Source organism: Zootoca vivipara, chromosome 3 (genome assembly GCF_965207765.1).
Source record: "Zootoca vivipara chromosome 3, rZooViv2.hap1.1, whole genome shotgun sequence".
NCBI classification, from domain to species: Eukaryota; Metazoa; Chordata; class Lepidosauria; order Squamata; family Lacertidae; genus Zootoca; species Zootoca vivipara.
In genome coordinates, this window is record NC_142586.1 from 63,243,067 (window position 1) to 63,266,161 (window position 23,095).

The 23,095-nt window shown below is 42.5% G+C and overlaps 1 protein-coding gene across 1 annotated transcript in view; it reads left to right on the forward strand.

The window, feature by feature from the left end:
- PPP1R14C (protein phosphatase 1 regulatory inhibitor subunit 14C) overlaps positions 1-22,342 on the forward strand; it is a 40,407-nt gene extending 18,065 nt beyond the window's left edge. Inside the window, exons 2-4 of the mRNA XM_035108767.3 lie at positions 18,355-18,438; positions 18,848-18,880; positions 21,082-22,342. Coding sequence (XP_034964658.2) covers positions 18,355-18,438; positions 18,848-18,880; positions 21,082-21,156 — 192 coding nt within the window. The 3' untranslated portion in view covers positions 21,157-22,342. The remainder of the gene's footprint in view (positions 1-18,354; positions 18,439-18,847; positions 18,881-21,081) is intronic.
- Positions 22,343-23,095: the final 753 nt, after the last annotated feature.

The window sequence follows — 23,095 nt, forward strand, 5'->3', positions numbered from 1 at the left end:
AAACTAGTCAAGCGGCTATGTAGCCCATGAAGCTGAATCAGCTTCCTGTTGCCTCTGAGCAGATGATATCCTAAATTACATAGAAGTGTGCAGACTTCTACAGAGCTCAGTTGGTTAGAGTGTGTTGCTGATAACGCCAAGGTTGCAGGTTGGATCCTTGTATGGGACAGCTGCATATCTAGGTTGGACTGGATGAGCCTCAGGGTACCAATGATTTTAATCCTTTGCAAAAAAAGAGTTGTCTCAAAGGTGCATCCTCTGTGATTGCAATGTGCTGACTAGCAGCTGAGCCTTGCTTGAACATCTGTTTGCTGCGTGGGGTTACTCAGCAGAAGCAATTACTGGAGCCAAGCTGCGAGTTCCTTATTTGAGGAAGTTCAGCCTACTCCTATACCACCACATTTACATCTTTACAGTCAGCCACAGGGTTCTAATTAAGGTCAGGGCATGGAGACCTGCCGCTGTGAGTGATTTGGTTTTGCTAGTAGAGAGATGGAGCCCTGGATCTAGATAGTTTGGTAACCCATGGAAAAGGAAATTTGCAAGAGAGAGTGCTTGGGGTCACTTAAAAACTACTCTGCCTAGATTCTAGATGGTCCATGTGGTGCCTACTTAGAACATTAGCTGGTGCAGATTCTTAGCTCTGTTTTAACTTGGCAATATGCAGCCAATATTCTGCCCAAATTCAGTATGAAGCAAGTCAGCACCTGTATTTCTTCCAGCATTCCAGCCAGAGACTATAAGCTCCTGTTATGATTGTTACCTCTTCATTTGTACATGATTGACTGAACTTTGTAAACTGATTAGAATGGGATCTCTAAATGAGAGAACACCCCCAGGTTAAAGGAATGTTTCCTCATAGGTGGAAATTGGTTCTCAGAAACTATGTTGTTTCTCTATAACCATATAGCTATTATGCATTTAGTATCTATGGTATGCTACAGCCATTTCTGTATGTTCAGGTCTACTCCTTTGGGTGTTGAAATGACTGTGGACAAGCTAGGGGATGGCAGGCTCCACAGATACCAGCAAGGAGTATACAGGAAGAGGAGTCTGTCCCTAACACATTTGCAGACTGTGCAGAGTAGCCCTGAATGTGTGAAAATGGCTTGCAGATCTGGGTTACGAGACAGGTTAAGGATAAGGTAGACATGTTAGGCTTTTAGACTTCAGAATTTTAAAAATGCTTTTTGTTTGTTGTTAACTTGAAGCGCCAGGTTAATTTCAGTCTTGGATTTCGTAACTGGTAATATGGAGGCAGAAATATCCATGTACTGTATCATTTACAGCTCAAAGCCTTAAATTTCTGTGCCATCCAGGTGGGATCCTTTGTGAATGAGAATAGGTTGTTGACTTGTGTTCACAAAAGTCTGGTCCCTGGGGCTTTGTGCCAGTGTGAACGGAGACATTTCCTCTCCACTGTGTATTATTGTATCCTGTGTCTCAGCCTGTTTGCATTGGCCCCAAAATGGTGGTGGGCTGCTCAAGGTGGCCTGAGGCGAGATGGTAGGCAGCTACTTGGCTGAGAGAAAGAGGCTTACTTTCCACTTGGGGCTTGCTTAATAAGGCCTGGTCAGCCTATTTGCTAATTGATTCCCTGGGGGGCCATTCCTGACATCAGAACTGCAAGTGCAGCTTATTCTTTTGCCAATCCTTCTGTCATATGGTAACTACTTGCTGAAGCATAAGAAAATGAGACCTGCTTAGCTTATTCTTCCATCATTGATGGAGGCCAGCCAGCTCAGAGGCAACAGGTGCTGCCTGCAATCTGAACAGGCCCCACACCTGTTTGAAATAGGAGCCTAACTGAGCTCCCCGCAGCAGCACTGGGGCCTCTGGGTCATGCTCTCACTTGAGGTGGTAGCCTGGGCGGCCATGTTGGTGTGCATGGTAGCCTGGCTCCTTGTTTCATGCTACCTCCACAGAAAAAGCTAGATCGCCCTCCCTTCAGTCCTGAGAGCCCCCTGATTTCTTGCTAGATTGTTAACCCCACAGAAACTGGTCCCTCTATAGAGGGTGAGGCTCATGGCCTCTTGTTGTTCAATCATGAAGTACATCTGTGTATTGTGTTTCCAATGACTGATCTGATTTTTCAGATTCCAGATCAAGGGATGACCTGTGGCCCTCCAGTTGTTGTTGGACTTCAACTTCAGCCAGCATGGCCAATATTTAGGGACAATGGAAGTCATAGTTTATCAACATCTGGAGGGCTACTGGTTCCCCACCACTGCATTAGAGTGGTCTCTGCTTTTCAGGGCCAAGTAGGGTTTGGCCTGTTTGTCCAATATAGAGAGCTGTTGGCATTTGATGGCATACACAATGTTGGAAGATGAGCAATTAAATAGTCCTGAGATGGTATGTTTGATGTTGTTGGGGCCAGTAATGGTGTTGTCCGGGTGTATATGGCAGCGAAGTTGGCTTCTGGGTTTATTGCAGGCTCTGGTACCAGTGTCCATGTTAAGTCTGGTGGTTGTATTCTTGTGGATGAAGAGTTTTTAAAAAATGGGTGGCTGTAGGCAGTGAAAGGTCTTCCTCAGGAAATGAACTGAGGCGATAGGAACTTAAGACTCGGGACTGGATGGTCTTTTAGATAATGATGTGGATTACTTTAAAATGTTATAAGCTAGCACTGCTGTGCTTATGGGGTGGGGTCTTGCTGACTTTTTGCACCAAAGTCCTGTCCTGAAAGCACCACTGTAATCAGTAAGACTCAAGCACTTGAGAGCCATTATTTCCTACTGGGAATCACTAGTAGTAAGGCTTCTTTCTGCCCCTTCTCACTTCACTTCCAATGTTTCACATGCATATTCTGGTTCCCATTGGCATAGTCCACAGAAAAGAATTTGACCAAGGGGCTGAAGCTGAAAAGCCTTTGTAATATGGTGGGCAACCTGCATTTGGGGAGCTGGGGCGTAGCAACCCTAGAGGTGGCCATAACATCATTCTGAATCCTGTTGATAAAGTAACAATAGGCATCTTTGTATTGTTTTATATCTCCAGAAGCAGGTTAAATGGGCTTTCATGAAATAGGAAAGGAAATGTCAGTCTTTAGGCCCATACCTTAGAAATTCATGGCACTTGGCTTAAGGTTTCGTGACACTGGGTTTTCATTTAATACAAGCAAGATCTAATTTAGATAAAAATGGTGTATGTTTGACTCTTGTGCCTCAGCAATAGGATGGAATGTAATCATATTCTGCTGTGTGTTTCTCACTTAGGAGAAAATACTGTGTTTTGTAATCAAATGATGGTACTCCAACTAGTGTCCTTTGGCTCAACACTGAGATTAGTGCCAGTGATATCTGGCACTATTAAATGTGCAGTTTTTCTGTGCATTTGTTGTAATTAAAGGTAAAGTTGAAGATAAAGCTATATTGATTCATTTTCCATACAAAGGTGGTTGTTGTTTATACCATTTGAGTTTTCGTTTTAAAACGAAAACAATTACTCAACACGAAATTTATTCTTTGTAGCTTAGGCAGAAACCTAGCACTGTGTTGTGACAAACTATGTGCTTTGCACACCTAATGATCTGTGTGGTATTTTGCACACTGTGTGGTATTTTGCACATGTTTCTCATGTACAAATTTTGTAACCAGCCACTGCAGTATCCAGAACTGGTGACCCGGGAGTACTACAAAGTCATTTTCCGTCATGCTGCACCCAGCTTCAAAATGGTTTGCTTATGATTTGTAAGATCATGCTGAGAATGTTTTGGCAATGGGCTAATTAGAATAAAAGAGAGGTTTAAGGCAAGATGCAGCTGGGGAAAACTAAAAAAAAATCTCTTAATACTTTATTAAAATGAGTTGTGAAGAAGCAGGGCTTTCAATCACTTCGTGTTGGATTGTTTGTAAAGCTTGGGATGTAAAATGGTTGCTTTTTGCTTTAAAGGCACTTGAGCATTGTTGTTTAGTCGTGTCCGACTCTTCATGACCCCATGGACCAGAGCACACTAGGCACTCCTGTCTTCCACTGCCTCCCACAGTTTGGTCAAACTCATGTTGGTAGCTTCGAGAACACTGTCCAACCATCTTGTCCTCTGTCGTCCCCTTCTCCTTGTGCCCTCAATCTTTCCCAGCATCAGGGTCTTTCCCAGGGAGTCTCTCTTCTCATGAGGTGGCCAAAGTATTGGAGCCTCAGCTTCAGGATCTGTCCTTCCAGTGAGCACTCAGGGCTGATTTCCTTCAGAATGGATAGGTTTGATCTTCTTGCAGTCCATGGGACTCTCAAGAGTCTCCTCTAGCACCATAATTCAAAAGCATCAATTCTTTGGTGATCAGCCTTCTTCTTTAGCACTTGAGCATAGGAAAGTCAAAAGTTCTTAGGAAGGTTAAAAGCACAATAGATTGTTTTGCTTAGAAAGGTTTTCACAGGAGGGTCTAGCGTTCATCCTAAGAACTTAGGGTGGAATCCATCATAGCACTTATGCAATTGTGCTGTGAGAGCAAGGATTTCTGCTTGTGAAACAGAACGTTCTCCTCCTGCACACACCCCAAATCTGTTCTTGGAGTTGTCCCAACCCTCTGAAGCAGATTTGTGGGGTGTGTGGTACAAGCAGAAGAGGGGGGGAAAGTCCCACTATGCAAGCGGAAATATTTGCACTTATAGGGCCCATTAGCAGAATGCTGCCCCTTTCAATTAAGGGGAAATGGAAACTTACCGTAACTAAGACACCTCTCACCTCATGATTGACTAATGGGATGGGAGAGGAACTGAAAACATTGTACGGTATATAAGTCCAGCTGGTTGACCACTGCAGCAGGAAGAATCCTAGAGAAGAACTCAAAGGGCCCCAGAAACAGGAAGCACATTAATATATACGGTATATTGATTTTGTTAAGGAAACAGTATAAAATGTAACTGGATACATTAATCACTGTTTATTTTTTAAATCTGCCCTTATGTGTAGCTACTCACACTGTTCAACTTGTCGCCTTACTAAATTGTCCTGTTGGTTCCTTGTGCAACTACTGGTACAGATACAAAAAGTGACTAGATATATTGCTTGGTTGTGATAGAAAAGCCCCAAACATCCTTCAACTTCTTGTGAAGCGTAACTAGTTCAGAGCAAAAAGGTCACTCTTCTGTCAATCGCATTCAAAAGCTCTTCATTTCAGTGGTCTTTCTCAGTATTCTGAGCCATCTCCCTAGCTTTGTTGGGCACCATAGAGTTAATCCACCCCGCACCCCATGTTGCTTTTATTTACTCTCAAGTTGCCATTGATCTATACAAAAGTCTGGTAAGCTCTACGAACAGCCTTCTTTCACACACGCAGGTTGTCATGTTGAATAATCTACCCTGTCACAACTTTATAGAGCCCTTGTAGCTGTTGGCTCCGCAGGTGAGCAGGCTCTTCAGTGCGTTTCAGCTGTCCTTTGTTATGACTTTGATAGAAGTGGAGGACTGATATTGGTTTGACACTGTCAGGCAGAGAGGTTGAATGAATTATGGAAAAGAGTAAGAGCTTAATGTTAACTTTAAAGAAAAGGGAAGGAAAATGGAAGAGAGATAATACAGAAGCAAAGGGGGAATGGAAGGGGGCATACTTTCCCCCGCTCCTGACAACCTACCTATCTCATGGCACACATCCCCAAGAGCCATTATGGGCTCAAGCAAGCCAATTCTTCCCCATTTTCCTAAAACAACAACAACCCTACTCTTTCAGTGGCACTGTTTTGCTGCCAAACTGGGGCCATCAAATTGAGCCATCATTGCTCAGAATGCTGATCTCTATGTGGTACGGTACTCGAGCTTTTCATAATTTGTGTTCTGTGTGTATATTTGTGAACAAAGCAACTATTATAAAGTTGTCAGGAATCTGCAGGGGTAGCCAACATGGTGTTCTCCAAATAATCTTGAAGTCACATCTCCCATTGCTTCCAGCCAGCATAGCCAATGGTCAGAGATGATGGGGGCTGCAGTTCAGAATATCTAGAGGGCACTGCGTTGGTGACCTCTATGTGGCTTAACATTCGAAGCAAGCCAAATCAGGTAGTGCTCACGTCTCACTATTTGAGGAAATGAAGAATGAACTACAGAACAGAACCACAAAAGACCATATCTTCTCCAGATGTAAATTATTATTTTTGAACTCTATTTTTAGCTTGATAGTAAAATTTGTGCTTCAGGTTGAAAGTGTAAATGCTCCATTAGATTTAGGGGAAATAGGCAGTTTGCTGTTAAGGTGCTACACCCAATATGCCAGCAAGTTTGGAAAACTCAGCAATAGCCAGAGGATTGGAGAAGATCAGTCTACATCCCAATTCCAAAGAAGGGCAGTGCCAAAGAATGCTCCAACTACCACACAATTGCGCTCATTTCACACGCTAGCAAGGTTATGCTTAAAATTCTACAAGGCAGGCTTAGGGAGTATGTGGACCGAGAACTCCCAGAAGTGCAAGCTGGATTTCGAAAGGGCAGAGGAACCAGAGACCAAATAGCAAACATGCGCTGGATTATGGAGAAAGCTAGAGAGTTCCAGAAAAACGTCTACTTCTGCTTCATTGACTATGCAAAAGCCTTTGACTGTGTCAAACACAGCAAACTATGGCAAGTTCTTAAAGAAATGGGAGTGCCTGATCACCTCATCTGTCTCCTGAGAAATCTCTATGTGGGACAAGAAGCTACAGTTAGAACTGGATATGGAACAACTGACTGGTTCAAAATTGGGAAAGGAGTACGACAAGGTTGTATATTGTCTCCCTGCTTATTTAACTTATATGCAGAATTCATCATGCGAAAGGCTGGACTAGATGAATCCCAAGCCGGAATTAAGATTGCCGGAAGAAATATCAACAACCTCAGATATGCAGATGACACAACCTTGATGGCAGAAAGCGAGGAGGAATTAAAGAACCTTTTAATGAGGGTGAAAGAGGAGAGCGCAAAATATGGTCTGAAGCTCAACATCAAAAAAACCAAGATCATGGCCACTGGTCCCATCACCTCCTGGCAAATAGAAGGGGAAGAAATGGCAGTAAGAGATTTTACTTTTTTGGGCTCCTTGATCACTGCAGATGGTGACAGCAGTCACGAAATTAAAAGACGCCTGCTTCTTGGGAGAAAAGCAATGACAAACCTAGACAGCATCTTAAAAAGCAGAGACATCACCTTGCCGACAAAGGTCCGTATAGTTAAAGCTATGGTTTTCCCAGTAGTGATGTATGGAAGTGAGAGCTGGACCATAAAGAAGGCTGATCGCCGAAGAATTGATGCTTTTGAATTATGGTGCTGGAGGAGACTCTTGAGAGTCCCATGGACTGCTAGAAGATCAAACCTATCCATTCTGAAGGAAATCAGCCCTGAGTGCTCACTGGAAGGACAGATCGTGAAGCTGAGGCTCCAATACTTTGGCCACCTCATGAGAAGAGAAGAATCATTGGAAAAGACCCTGATGTTGGGAAAGATTGAGGGCACTAGGAGAAGGGGACGACAGAGGACGAGATGGTTGGACAGTGTTCTCGAAGCTATGAACATGAGTTTGACCAAACTGCGGGAGGCAGTGCAAGACAGGAGTGCCTGGCGTGCTATGGTCCATGGGGTCACGAAGAGTCGGACACGACTAAACAACTAAACAACAACAACAACAAAGGCAGTTTGAAAGATAGCTATTTCCTTGGTGTTTGATTATTCAGTTGTTGTTGTTGTTACTGGTCTCAAACATTCAGAACCTATTGTTAGTTCTAGTTACAGGTAGGTAGCCGTGTTGGTCTGAGTCAAAGCAAAATAAAAAAATTCCTTCAGTAGCACCTTAAAGACCAACTAAGTTTATATTTTGGTATGAGCTTTCGTGTGCATGCACACTACACGAAAGCTCATACCAAAATATAAACTTAGTTGGTCTTTAAGGTGCTACTGAAGGGATTTTTTTATTGTTAGTTGATAGACTTTAACATTAGAACCTTAAAAAACACTGCTACTGTCTTTTTGTGATTGATTTTAGACAACTATTTATGGAGTAGTAAAAGATTTTCTTCCTTTCATATTTCTGAGCTCAAATTTCAGATCTGGGTATGTGTCGTCTTAAGTGGCTGGTCTTGGCAGTTTAGTAGAGCTTATTGGCCATCTGTTCTGTCTAGTTCACCACATGGTGAACTTGAACTGAGCCAAAACATGACAGAACAGAATGTAGCAAGCAACTTGCTCAGGTAATGCATTTTATTCTGAATTAGATAATTACTCATTATATATATATATCTCTCCTCCCCCTTCTTCACACCAGTACTTCAGAAGTACTTGGGTGTTGCTGGAAACTTTGCATGGTGTAAAGGAGTGCAGTGCACTGCGGGAAACCAAAATTTCTATATATAGTCAGTGTGGACACCTCTAGTCTGTTTGTCGGCACCAACCCTCTTCCCAACGGGTGGGCACCAGAGCCAATTACAGCCTCTTGACTAGACTTCTCACTGCTGCTGCATCCTGCTGACTTATTAGGGTACTAAGAGCATTACCAGCTGTCCTTCAATTTGTACATTTTCTGTGTCAAGAAACAACGAATACAAAACTGATGTCACCCACCCCTAAAGGAAGAGACCATATTTCCCCTCCAGGGTTCAGAATTCCTGAAACCCGGTACCTCCAGTCAGAAGGTATTGCCCTCTGAAGTTCCAGAAGTGTTTTTGTTGCTCAGTAGAAATTGAAATGTATCTGTACTTTAAAATGTAGAATGCCTCAGGCTATTTAGAAGTCTCAAATACTGCAGGCAGGCAGCAGTTAAGTGGGCAGATCATGGGATTGGCATCACTGAAGACTTCCTAACACATCTGTAGTAGTAGGCAGGCTAAGGAGTAGTAGGCAGGCTAACTGCCCACCCACATCTTCCTAACAGCTCTGGGCCTTTGCTGGAGCTTGTGATTTTTCTGTGCATGTTGCAAAGTCTCTGTTGCAAAGTCTGACAATTTCAGGGGCTTTTGAGGTTGAGGACACTTTTTTTATGTACTCAGAAAGATTTATAAAAACTTAATCAAAAAGCTTTCTCAGGGCGGTGCACATAATAAAGCACAACTAAAATCCATGAAACTGTTAAACAAGTGTGCATAAAATAATTATCATTAAAACACAGATAAAAGCAGCAAAGCTTTCTAAAGGAATATAAGTAACTGAATGATGTCTGGCTTGTTGTTGTTTAGTCGTTTAGTTGTGTCCGACTCTTCATGACCCCATGGACGAAGAGTCTGGCTAGTCTTGCTGAAATAAAGCCCCAGCAGGCGTCTAAAACAATGTAGTGATCTCTTGATATTTATAGTGGCGTAGGCAAGTTAGCCTTGGAGCTTCCCCGCCAAAGACTGCTGCTCTCCCTGGAAACTAACACACAAAATACCACTATGTTAATAAAGCTTACAGGCTCTGAACCCAAACTGTCAGCCCACTCCAAGGGAAGTATCATTCAGAATCACAGGGAGCAGTAGCTAGAGGAATTCTGTAAGCTCATAGGAAGGTTAGAATAGGGACTGGTAGGGAAGTAAAAATGAATGATAGTAGCAACAGGGTGGCTTTGAAATCTGTTTAGATTTAGATTCTGGGCTTTATATAGCAGTAGCTAGGAAATTGGGTCACATGAACTGCAAACTCTGAGAAGCTAGAATAACAGAAGCTCGGGAGTCCCGAGTATAGGCAGCTTGGAGAAGTGGGCAACCATTGCATGGTGAGCAGGTGACTTGTTGTTTTGACTCTGCAGACTTGAAGATGATCAGCTAAGAAGCAAGCGAAGCATGGCTGTTAAGGCACGATTAGCACACACTGTGACACACAGACAGCTATTGTGGCTTGGAGTAGATTTACATGTTCATATGTATATTCATATCAGGGGGAGGTTAATACAAAAGCAGGCAGAATGTAGTCAGAATTCAATGAGAACAGCAAGTGTCATGAGCTCCCATTGGCCTCTGGAGTTGATACAGGTTTGTAATTAGTCCCTGCCTGCCTCTAGTTTTCATTACCACAGTTGTCTGTGCAGGTCCATTGGACTGATTTCCCTCTGTAGCCCAAGCAAGCCCTTAAAAGTGGTTTGTATAAATAGGGCTGCTTATATAAATAGGAATTGCGCCAATGGGACAAATGGCAGTCACTACATGTACTTTCTTATTCTCTCCCCCCGCCCCACGGTGCGGAAGCAGAACACTGGCAGTAGAATATCTGATTTCTGATGGAGATGTAGCTTCCCCCTGTGAAATGCTTGTTGATTGCATTGTGATGCAAGGAATTTGAAGTTGTGCTCCCCCCCCAATTCATTTTGAGATGGTGACACTGCTGCTATGATACAGCTGGTGTAATTCAATATGAAGCTGTCACCTTTGTGCCAGAGGCAGAACATCATGGCATGGGGCATAGCAGGCTTTCTGGTGTATGCAGTGCTGTAAGCAAATGAGTGACTTGAGACCTTATTGTGTGTGTGTATATATGTGTGTGCACATTTTCTCCTGTCTGGACCTATTAGATGTTATCTGCGACTTTGCGTATTTGTCTCCATTTACAAGGGTTGCAAATGCATCCTGTTCCATAGAGTCTCCACCCAAGCCACAGCATTCAGTTATTTTTCACAAACATACCCAAACAATCCAGAACTTAAGTTTTATCCTGCATAATACGTCAATTGTGGAAATGTCCTCACTGATAGCTGACCACTGTCAAGGTGCAGGTTTTTTAATCTCAAGATTTTTAAGAGAAGGGGGAAAGTATACCCTGAATTGCACACTCAACAAATGTGTGGAAAATACTTGGAAGACTTGGAAGATCAGAGTAATAGGATGTGGAAACAAGATCAAATGAGCAAACAAGCAGACAGTGGGACAATAATCACCTTTTCACCTAATTTTTCTTGAGATGGAGAGAGCAGGAGATGGAGTCGGCCCAGTGGTTTTCAACCAGTGTGCTGTGGCTCCTTGGGGTGCCTTGAATGATGCTCGGGGGTGCTGCGGGCAGCACTGGCCTCTGTCCCTCTTTCCCTCTTTCCTTCTCTCCCTCCCCTGATGCCCTCTCACATCTCTGCCTCCCAAAGACTTGCACAGCTGTTTGTTTCAGCATCCCTGGCTACACGCTCCCCAGGTGAATGATTCCTCTGGGACTGGTCGGGGGGGGGGGGGCTGGTTGGCAGAAGCTGAGGTGGCCTTGGAATAAGCAACCAAGCAGGCAAGGGAGCCCAGTCCGCCAGCCCTTGCTGTTGGGAATGGACACACTAGTGGGAGGCCGGGCAGGCAGGCAGGTCCCGCGATGGCTTTTCTTGTGTTAGCTGTGTGCAAGGCCTGCCTGGGAGCTGAGTGCCCAGTGCTGAAGGGGAGCCTTTCTGCCACACAGGCCCGGCAGCCCCTGCTGCTGCCACTGCTGCCTCCCAAGGTAATGTGCTGGTCTCACATTCACCTTTGGCCAGTCTCCATTGGGCCACTGAGGCTGGGGGTATCCTCATCCCAGGCCCCTATGTGGCAATGTGAGGAGGCACCTCTTTTGGGGGCAGGAGGGGCAGCTCAGACACCAGGGGCAGCAGCACCGGCTGCCAAGAGGACTCCCAAGGACAGGCATAGGCAACCTTTGGCTCCCAGATGTTTTGGAACTACAACTCCCATGATCCCTGACCACTGGCCCTGTTAGCTAGGGATCATGGGAGTTGTAGTTCCAAAACATCTGGGAGCCAAAGGTTGCCTATGGCATGCCTGCCCAAGGAGAAGGGAATGGAGAGGAAGCTGAGGAATCACTCCACAAGGGTGTTCAAAAAAGGGTGAGAAGCTGCATGGATTGGGGGCAGGTGGTTTTTGCATCGTTTTTTTCTTTTATAGCCCACAGCTGTTCTACCTTACCGTCCGTACAGGAAATATGTCTCTCCCTGGCAGAGAAGGTTCTATGACTTCTTGGTGATGTAAATGCTTCAGTGATTCATAATGTCATCCTTTTTGCTTTGGTGGCAAAAAAGAAAAAAGAAAGAAGACCCTGGACAAGATAGCAGTGAACTGTAAGGGAGACGCAGAGATCTAAATAGAGACCATTATTTGTGGCACGACACCCCTTTTGCTTGTACTTATTTTTGATTCAGATTTGTCATGGCCAATCAAGTTATTTGGATTGGATTGGTTGACAATACAATTTACTTAAAAGGGGACAAAGTTTTTAACCTTTAAAGGGTTCACCATTTCTTGTGCTAAATGTAAGTCAGTAATAATAATAATAATAATAATAATAATAATAATAATAATAATAATAATATATTATTTATACCCCGCCCATCTGGCTGGGTTTCCCCAGCCACTCTGGGCGGCTTACAACAGAAAAATGAAATAAAATAATTAAACATTAAAAGCCTCCCTAAACAGGGCTGCCTTCAGATGTCTTCTAAAAATCTGGTAGCTGTTTTTCTCTTTGACATCTGATGGGAGGGTGTTCCACAGGGCAGGCGCCACCACAGAGAAGGCCCTCTGCCTGGTTCCCTGCAACTTGGCTTCTCGCAACAAGGGAACCATCAGAAGGCCCTCAGTACTGGACCTCAGTGTCCGGGCAGAATGATGGGGGTGGAGACGCTCCTTCAGGTATATTGGACCGAGGCCATTTAGGGCTTTAAAGGTCAGCACCAATACTTTGAACTGTGCTCGGAAACGTACTGGGAGCCAATGTAGATATTTCAAGACCGGTGTTATGTGGTCTCGGCGGCCGCTCCCAGTCACCAGTCTAGCTGCCGCATTCTGGATTAGTTGTAGTTTCCGGGTCACCTTCAAAGGTAGCCCCATGTAGAGCGCATTGCAGTAGTCCAAGCGGGAGATAACCAGCGCATGCACCACTCTGGCAAGACAGTCTGCAGGCAGGTAGGGTCTCAGCCTGTGTACCAGATGGAGCTGATAGACAGCTGCCCTGGACAAAGAATTGACCTGTGCCTCCATGGTCCAGAATGACTCCCAGGCTGCGCACCTGGTCCTTCAGGGGCACAGTTACCCCATTCAGGACCAGGGAGTCCTCCACACCTGCCCGCCTCCTGTCCCCCACAAACAGTACTTCTGTCTTGTCAGGATTCAACCTCAATCTGTTAGCCACCATCCATCCTCATCTCACTTTTCAGGCCGAGGGAGTGGGCATCATGTGGGTCAGCTTTCCGGGTCTTGTGGCCAGCATGACTAAACCATTTCTGGCTCAATGAAACACCATGATGGAACCCAGAGTGCACGGTGCAAAGAATCCTGTGCTTCTAAAAAGTAAAGCTACTACAGAAGTCCTGGTGGTCTTTACTAAAGAAATAATTTAAATGAACATTTTCTAAATATTCCAGACTTTCCCACTTACCAGATTTGAATGTCACAGTTCATGGAAAAGGATTAAACTTTGATCAAGAGAACAAAAGCTCTTAATAATTCCACCCCATCCTAAATGGTAATCTTTCACCAATTAATTTTTCATTCTTCAAAATCTTTATAATATAAAGCACCCTTTTAGGTTTGGTACTAGAAAATGGTCTAAAAATAACCCTGGTTGTTAATAGTAAATACTTAATAGTAAATCCAGACATTCATTCACACAGCGACCTGCTTGCTGTTGCTTGCCCATGACAAAGTCTTTGAATGGAGCATAATGATTTGCAACTCCTGTCATAATTGCAGTCATTCACTGCAGCAAAGTGAAGTAATTGACTTTTCAGCTGTGCTGATCCTTTGCAGTAGTGGTTCTTGTAGCAGGAAAATGTGCATAGTACCGGTAGCTTGCTGAGGTGAAAGCTCTGATCTTTTTCTTCTAGCAGCCACAGGAGTAGCTTGGGACTAGCTGGGATGAGACAAAAGCCTGGATAGCCCAGTTGGTTAGGGTGTGGTGCTGATAGCGCCAAGGTTGCAGGTTTGAGCCCTGTATGGGACAGCTGTATTGCAGGGGGTTGGACTAGATGATCCTCAGGGTCCCTTCCAAATCCACGATTCTATGATTCTATGAAAATCCATCTTTGGACAAAGGAAAACACTTAAGCTCCGTCTCTGAGCAGACAGGCACATATGCTCCTTAACAATCAATCCATTTTTTCTGGCTACACAGAAAAAGCAAGGTTTTTTTTTCATATCAAGTGGCCCAAAGCAAGGTGTGTTTTATCTATTCAAAATGTGTGTGCAGAGTGCAAGTTCTCACCAATAAAGTGGGTGGGATGGTGGGGAGTAGAGAAACAGGAGGTGATGTAAATTAGTAAAATACGTTTTATTTAGGCATGAGCAGAGAATCTGTGGTCCTTAGGGTTGCCAGACTCAATAGTGGACAGGACTTCTGTGCCTTTAATTGCCCTGCTCTCTTTTGAGCCTGGAAACCTTAAAGAGAAACCAGCAGACCCTTTGCTTGGAAATTTAACAAAGGGTCTGCTGGTTTCTCTTTAAGGTTTCCAGACTCAAAAGAGAGCAGGGCAATTAAAGGCACAGAGGTCCTGTCCTCTATTGAGTCTGGCAACCCTAGTGGTCCTCCATAGGTTGTTTTGCTACAACTGTCCTTCCTCCCCCAGATAGCATTGCTAGTGATAACCTGGAGGGCCACAGGTTGACCACCTGTGGCTTGGGTCCAAAGTCTTGGATGAAAAGAAGGCCACTTCTGCTGGACAACAGGCAAGTTCCTAGTTTCAGATTCACCATTGCTCACTGCATCCCCATCTGTTGCATCACTTTTAGTTCTGGAGTGTCACCTGACCTCTTGAGGAATAGCTTTTTGAGGAGCAGCAATGGGAAGGAGTTCAGGAAAGCCCAGTTGTGTGAATGGAACTCTATCCAGATCCAAATTAGAATAATCTCATGGGGGGGCAGTGATCAGTGGAAAGGTCAACACTTCCTTTGAAGTAGAGGGAAGTGATACTTCTCAAATACTGTGGTTTTGCTTTTGCTGGCATGAGTAGGCTTGCTAAGACAATGATTGGTGTCAGTTGTGCACACTTTGGTTTTTTATTTCATGTTTTTAAAAATAGGCTTATGCCAAACATCATACATTAAACTTTGCCATTAAAAGCCTAATTAAAATTCTATAAACGAATCTCTTCCCCCAAAGTGGTATGAGGAGAGCTACAGTAACTGGCTATTGTGAAGAAAGGGTATTTCCTTTCAGTCGGATGAATAATCAAAGTAGAGTGGTAAACAGAAGAGACATTTCTTTGCTAAACAAATGTCTATATTTGTGTCTGGATACCATCAGACCTCTAAAAAAAGATGCATGTAATTTAGAAACTGTGTTGTTATGAAAGACTTGTCAGCATGCTGTAGCAGCAGTGGTAGAAGCTGTCATTCTGTAGAACAGTTTAAAATTGTAAATGGGCCACAGACAAGCTACTTTTGTTTCCTTATGAGAAGAAGGAATTGCGTCATATAGCACAGGTTGAGACGATAAAGAAACTAGGTATTAATAGTGCTCGGTGCAACATAATATTTTGATCAACAATTCCTATTTCAATATGAACATTGCATGACAATTTTAGTACAGTATATAATATAATATAATAGGTAGCTGACACTGCATGTGGGTCTCCAAATATCCAATATGCAAATAAATTATTATCTACTGTGTCCCAGATGATGCTCATCAACAGCTCTCAACATTCCTGACGATTGACCACGCTGGCTGGGCTGGTGGGAGTTGGAGCCAAAAAACACCTGGCTCTGGTTTACTCCATAAAATATAAAGTGCCACACTCCTAAGAGGGACCTTTCCCTTGGCTTGGTGAATTGCCTGGTGGCAGCTGAGCTTCCAAGTAACCAGCGCCTGATTCAAGTAACTAGCAACTTGGAATAACTACTTTTTCAACTGGATGCAACTGACTTTTATTGGGAGATGTTCATAAAACTTGTACATTTTATAAAAGTGCAAATGCATGAGCAAATGGTAATCCAAAATACAAGACAACATACAACTCAGATGCAGGATTGTTATGGGTTGAAATCTGTTAGCCACCTTTGGGGAAAACCCCTGATTAGAGCTGAAGCCTTGATCAAAGGGTCAAGATGCAGCATTATTTGGTGCTTTCTTAAATACGGTAGTATGGGGACGCGGGTGGTGCTGTGGTCTAAACCACTGAGCCTAGGGCTTGCTGATCAGAATGTTGGCAGTTCGAATCCCCGCGATACTTTACAAAACTGAAAAAGTACTGCCTCAACAAATCCTCAAATTTAAGAATCCTCTTAACACAATCTGTCAAGAAGTATGGTTTACTGTATGTTTCCTCTCCCTGCTTCTAAACAACTCCTACAAACTCCACCACGTGTCTTTCATGCTTTCCTTATGCCTTTAATTTTAAAGAGTTGTGTTTGAAGTTAATTGCCAAGCACTTCAGAGGGAGCAAATTGTAAATATTTCTGGTGGGCCCCAAAGCCCTTGGATTCAGAATAATTGCAGCCATCTCTACAATTGCAGGAGTATTCAGAGTAGCCCAAGAGGGACTGAAGTAAAGGAGTTGATTGCAAAAGGGATGGATGAACTTATATTAGTCTTGGAAAACAGAGTAATGCCAAAAAGTGTTTTTTTTAAAAAAGTCATTACCTCCCCTTCAGTGATGCTGAGAGGACTACAACAAGAATTACAGTTAATGTCATCTTCTTACCAAACATTTGAGCAAACTAAACAAACCTTCAAACCACCATCATACTATTTTTGTTGTTGTAAGATTACTGACTCCTTTTTATAACCCTTTTTTAATGACAGGGCAGATGTCTTGATAGACTAGCATGCTGTCATCTCTCAGATGTAGTCAGTCTTGACATTTTTATTTTTTTAACTTATGAAAACAGAGCTATTGGGGGGAGGCATACAGACGACAGTTTGTAAACTAAGGGTATGGTCCAGCTTCTGTTAATGCCTGTTGGGCATATGGGAAGTTTGTCTCAAGGTTGAGCGAAATGAAATGGAGTTTGCGCCTTGGTACCAGCTGGGTTGCACCCAAGAGTGACTTTTAGGCAAATAATGTTATGACTTGTTTTGAATCGGTTTAATGGATTCAAAGTCTTTATATCTTCTTTAAATAATAAAAAATAATAAAAAAGCTGCCCATCTGTTGGTGTAGAGGAGCTCACACCGACATACAGGCTGTTTCAAACTGTCTCGTTCTTGTACTAAGGGGCAGACCTGATCAGCCCACAGATGTGGAGAAACATGAAGATCCCTCCAGATGCAAGTGTTTGAAGGCTTGTGGGAAATCTTCAGTCACAAAGACTAGAATTGTAGCCTTTTTCTCCACAGTTTACCTTGACTTTTGTGTGTGCATTTATTTGGCTTTCTTGGCTGGTTTTTTTTCGTAGTTAGTCCTACAGAACAAATATTTACCATACTAATGATTTCTTTTCTGCCTTGAAGTATTCCACAGATTGTCTGTTGTGAAAAGAATTTGGCCACACAAGAGCTCTAGCCTTTTGGTGGCTTCCTGGTGTCTAATCAATTACTACCAGGGTGCTTTTTCCTGTTTATAATGGTAGGTAAGAGAAGGGAAAGAAAGGAATTGAGTTTCTACCTCCATGGTAGACCGATGGTCACACAGCTGAACAAATCTCTCTTTTAGCTCATGTCCCAATTCTTCAATGAAACCCAACTCTCCCCAATGCCATGTTTATGGCAACTTCCTTGCCAGCCTGGTCTCTCTTCATAGGGCTGGTAAATGCCCTCTTCACAACCACAATGTGCTCTGATAGCAACACATTTAGATTAGCATTAACAGGCAAAACTAATCCTTTAGCTTCAAAGGTGTAAAATTAAATGTCCTAACCAGCTGTTGTGACCTCTAATTAGGCTTAAATGTATCCTTTTAGGATCTGAATTCATGTTCCCAACATTTGATTTAGGAATTATTGCTGGAGTTTATTGCTGATTTGAATGATTTACATAGCTTAACGTTTTTATTGATAATTTTATTGTTTTATTCTCTTTGTAAATCGCTTTGAGGATTATTATTTTTTTACAATCAAGTGGTATATAAATTTTATGAAGTTTAATATATATATTTTGGAAAGTGGTTTCAAAAAAATTCATGGGCAGCCCCTGAACATTATCAGCTAGTATTAAATAAAATAATAAAAATCATGCTGTAGGAATTATCAAAATGGAAATACATTTTCTCTCTCTAGTTAAGCTGCTCCCATAATGTAGGTATGCAAATCTAATAAATAATATAAGTAAAATAAAAAGTCACATTTTTTTCTGGAGCTGAAATGAAGCGGGAAAAGGGAGGTAACCCTCTTGAATACTTTGCAGGTCTCTCCTTTAGTCTGCTTCTCTTTACACCTGCAAAATTGCATTATTTTTTTTACCAGGGCTAAACAGGGCTGCCTTCAGCAGATGGTAGAATGAGGTGTCAATGTATGTGTGAGAGATTGCCATTCAGCTTTTTAACCTGGCTAAAATGAAATTGAATGATATAGTTTTGAACTTCCCTTTTTTCCCAGGAAGAAGAGATGCCCGATGTAGAAATTGACATTGATGACCTTCTTGATGCTGCTAATGAAGAGGAGAGAGCACTCAAATTACAAGTTAGTTTGATTTTACCAACTTGGGACAGCAATTAAGATACATGGGCCACCTAATTAGATCTTCACTGTCTGAATCGCAAACCTAGAATAATTTTCTGTACAGAGTTTTTGGGGTAGGTGTGGAGGTTACTGCTGCAATGTAGAATAGTCTTTTACCTCAATCCCATTCTAGGTATAACTTGTGAGAAATGAAAGATAAACCCTTAATTGTGGAGTAAAGTAATATGAATCCAGGCATTGATTGCAGTAGGTAGAACTTGTTTAACTGTTTCCCCTAGACTATGAAATACTGACATAGAAAATGTCTATTCCTCAGCAAGTGGTGGTTACTTTGAAAGTGTCCAATCCTTAGATGCAAGAAGGAAGACTGCCCTTATAAAAACCACTGATGCTCTTATTTTATTTCTAGGAAGCGCTTGTAGATTGCTACAAACCCACAGAGGTAAACCAATCTTATACTGTTTTAAATTTAAGAACATGACAATAGTCTAGTGTGTACAAATCAACTTGTCTTACCCAAATGAATAAACCTGCACAGATAGCTATAATCTAGTTCCATGTTAATGGCGTTGTTTGAATACTTTGCCGTTATACTTTTGGCTAGATAGTTGGATCTCAAATTGTGTTAAACCACACTGCCCAATGATCTCCTCTGCCAGGTTTCAAATCCTTATTAACTCAGGGCAGCTTCACATGTGGCTGTGAGAAGCACTGGTGTTCTTCCTGCAACAAGCACATGCTGGGCAGACATTGCACACATATTTAAAATGGGTGTGTATGCTCATCACTGTAGTTGCATGGGGAACGTGAATAGATTTTCCATAAATGTGTGCAGTGTTGGTCCATGTCGACATGTGTTTAACATGTAACCTGTTTGTTAAAAGCAACAGTAGTGGACTACTGATGGTCTTCCTGCAACAATCCTCTGTTGCAGTTACTAAGTACAAATATTTGCATCTACCTGGCCTTGAATTGATCCTTGATGTAAAGGGTAAGGGGATGAAGGTACCGTATGTAGCAAATAGAATTTTCCTAGTTGTTCCTTGTTTAAGGCAACTGTAAATTTAGCATGAGCCTTTTGTTGAGTCTTATGAAATCTACCACCTGAAAAATATAACAAACAGAACAATCCCTGTGGAATGAAAAATTAACTGTTGTGGAAGGGCCATGAAGCTTGTGTTGTGCATCCTTCAGTTTCAATCCCTGGCATCTCCAGGTAAGGCTGGAAAACATCTCCTGCCTGAATTCCTGGTGAACTAATCAGCATAGTCAATATTGAGCTGGATGGGTCAGTGGTCCAAATTATTATATAGCAGCTTCCTGTGTTTAGTAACTTGAAAGTGTGTTGTGCAGCTGCACATAGCTGCTTGGGTGTTTTCCGTGTATTGTAAAATAAGGGCATTTGAGACACCAGCTTTTATACTGTGCTAAACAAGCAGACTGTATATACTTGTCAGGTTGTTCACTGCTTCCATGATTCCTTTGTTGCTTTCTAGCCTTTTTGACAGAGGGAGAAAGAGTCTCTCTCTCTCTCTCTCTCTCTCTCTCTCTCTCTCTCTCTCTCTCTCTCTCTCTCTCTCTCTCTCTCTCTGTCTCTCTCTGTCTCTCTCTGTCTCTCTCTGTCTCTCTCTCTGTCTCTCCCCCCCCCCAGCAGTTAGTCATCTGTAAGAAATGAATGACACAATGTTTTGATGTGGCTGCCTTATCTTAAAAGTAAGCTTGTTTAGTGGATGCCAGCAGCTAAAAATACCTTTCTGGGCATGTGGCATCAACCTGGGGAAAAACATACTTTGCAAGCAGCAGGGAAAATCTCTGACCTTCTGTGTGTATGTGAGCAGATTCAGTCAGACTGAAACAGCCAATCTTTCATACTACAGTATTGGAGTATTGCACTAAACTTTGCCACATAAATCTGTTGCCTAGAAAGAGGCACTCTGGCTTTACAAGCCTCCAGGAAATGTTTGGGTATTGTAAATGACTAATGCCTCTGTACTATTAATACACACACTGTCCTTTTCCCAGTAAGCAGGCTAGAAATAGAACTCTCTGAAACTTCACAGCAAAGCAGAGAGTGTTTAGTGATGCAGGTGCCATTCATGTTTGAGCAGGAGATGTATACAGTAGTCTTTTGATTTATTCAGATGGAACTCCAAATGGGGGACAGAAACTGGCTCCTTTAGAAGTCAGTGCTCATGTTTCAAAATGCATCTCCACAGCAGGAATATACGGAGATGGCTAGAAACTTAGTGAATGTTCTCCGCTGGCAGGTGGGAGGGAAGTGTGTGTGTGTGTGTGTGAATGGGATCAATTTCCCTCTGCCACCATTGTGATTGAGAGAAATGGAGTGGGGAGGAGGCATTAGGTCTGGGCAAAGTATGCCCTTTGGTTGCAAGTGGGGTCACTAGGGGAGACGTTCCCCTCTTCTGCCACTGACAGTCTTTTTCTGGGTTCCCGCTTGTGCAACTGTACTCAATCCGGATCCCTGGGATTTTGAAAGCAGCCTTTTGTTAAAACATGCATTTCGGAGTCCATGGCCTTTCTTGCTTTGAATGTTGTGTTAGAATGAATGCATGGGTAGGGGTTGCGCTTTCTTGGTGTTTTTTTTTCTAATGACACGTTTCCTCCAATTCTTTGTTTTTGTAGGATTTTATCAAAGAACTGCTAACTCGGATAAGAGGGATGAGAAAATTGAGCCCTCCTCAGAAGAAGAGTATATAACTGGAAGCAGAGCCCTCTTGAGAGATGTGGCTGCTAAAGTGGGACTTTCGATAGATCAACTTCTAGTTCTTTATGAGCAATTTATTACTTTTTGGTTGAGTTCTGACATTTTAATGAATTTGACGACTTCTGTTTTTCAGGCTTTTTTTTAAAGTGTCAGTTGTTTTTTTATATATATCATGGATATCAACAATATGGATGCTGCTTTTACTACCTGAGGATGCTCAAAGTGGGTGGGGAAACGCCAAATTTAGAAAGACTTCCGCTGTCCCAGACAGCAATCCTACCTGATGAGTTCTGTATAAAACTACTAGGGGGTGCTCTTCCTTGGCGACCATTTGGGTTGTTTCATTAAGTTGTGCACCAGACTCATGGATGTTAAGGTTCTTGTGCTTATGTACATAAATTATCGAGTGAGTGTTACGTTTTGCTTCACATGGTTGGAAGGGAAATGTGGTCTAGTTAACAATTTAAATGAAAGTTGTAGCAGATGTGATGTTGGTGGTGGGGGAGGGAGGCAATTTGTTAAGTCAATGCTGGCACTGTTTCTAAATGCATTTAAAGCATTGGGGTGAATAGACTCATTCACAAAGCAACATATGAGCAAGCTAGGGGGTTTCAAGGGCTTAATTTTGTAGACTTTGAACTTATTTTTATTGACTTTTGATGCTTAGCCAGATCATCTCCTCTTCACCTCATGGTCTGTTAGGATTGTGTTAACCTACTGCCTAAGGGTCCGATGCAACAGTGAGGGAAGGGTAGATGCCATTTGAAGGTTTCCACATGAGGAAATGCAAGTGAAACCAAACAAAACAGTGTAATATTGGCCCAATGCAGTTTCTTCCCACCCTCTCTTCTTGTGACAAGAATATTAGACTGATTCTCCAACTTTGGCATCAAACTTGGTAGGGTGTGTGGGTGGTACTGGTTCTTAGTTGTGAAAGCCGGAATCCCAAACACTTCAGGAAAACATTCTAAATGTTTCACAAGCCACCATCTGCTGGTAGATGCTAGTCTGGCATTTTATATCAAGGGTGCTCTGAACATATTATTTTTTAAAAGAATAAATACATGTTTGTGGACTTTATGTAAACTGGCAAGCTTTTTAAAATGTATTTAATTTTGTAATGTTTTATCAATGACTTTATTTACCAGATATTTACTCAAATAAATGCAACAAATTGGGGCTTCGTTTTACGTGTATTTTAACCAATGGCAGAAGTGAAAGGTGTTCTTACTTTGCCAATCTGTTTTGAGTACAGAAGCAACCTGATAAAGTTGTGTTAACTCAAGTTTCCTTACAGCATTCCATTGAAAGAAACTATTGACCAACTTACTTTAAGGCGAAAGATTCCAGTGTGCCCAGGAAAGGTGTGAAGAATGGACCTTAATTGCTTTTTAATGTATAGCGGTGATTTTTCTTCAGATTTAATTTTTAAGATTTAAAAAAATGGCATATGCCTATTACAAAGGAAATATGCCAGTACGTTTAGTACATTATAAATAGCTTACATGGTCATAATTGACCCACAGGGCAACAAGATGTTATACTTTTTTAAAGGAATGATTGCTACCTCATGCCACATGTATAGTAGTCCTCTTAAAGTGTGCATTGAGGGCCTGGGGTGTATGTCCAACCCCTTATCTTCCATGTTGAGACACCTACATGGTTAAGGCTCCTCCACACATCATTTTATTGTGCCTTCATGATGAGTTGTGCTCTTGATGGTGTTGGGCCTGTTTTACACGATCCTAATTTCAATACTGTTTATGCCTGCTAAAGATTGAGAGCAGTGATGCTGCTTCGTTTGCAGTCAGTGCATGTTCCATTGCTTCCTGCTGAAATCCTGCGGCTCTTTATGCCACAAATATTCTGGTTTTTGTCCCTTTATTGTTGCTGTCAATGACCGGCACCAAGGAAGCAAAATAAAAAGCACAT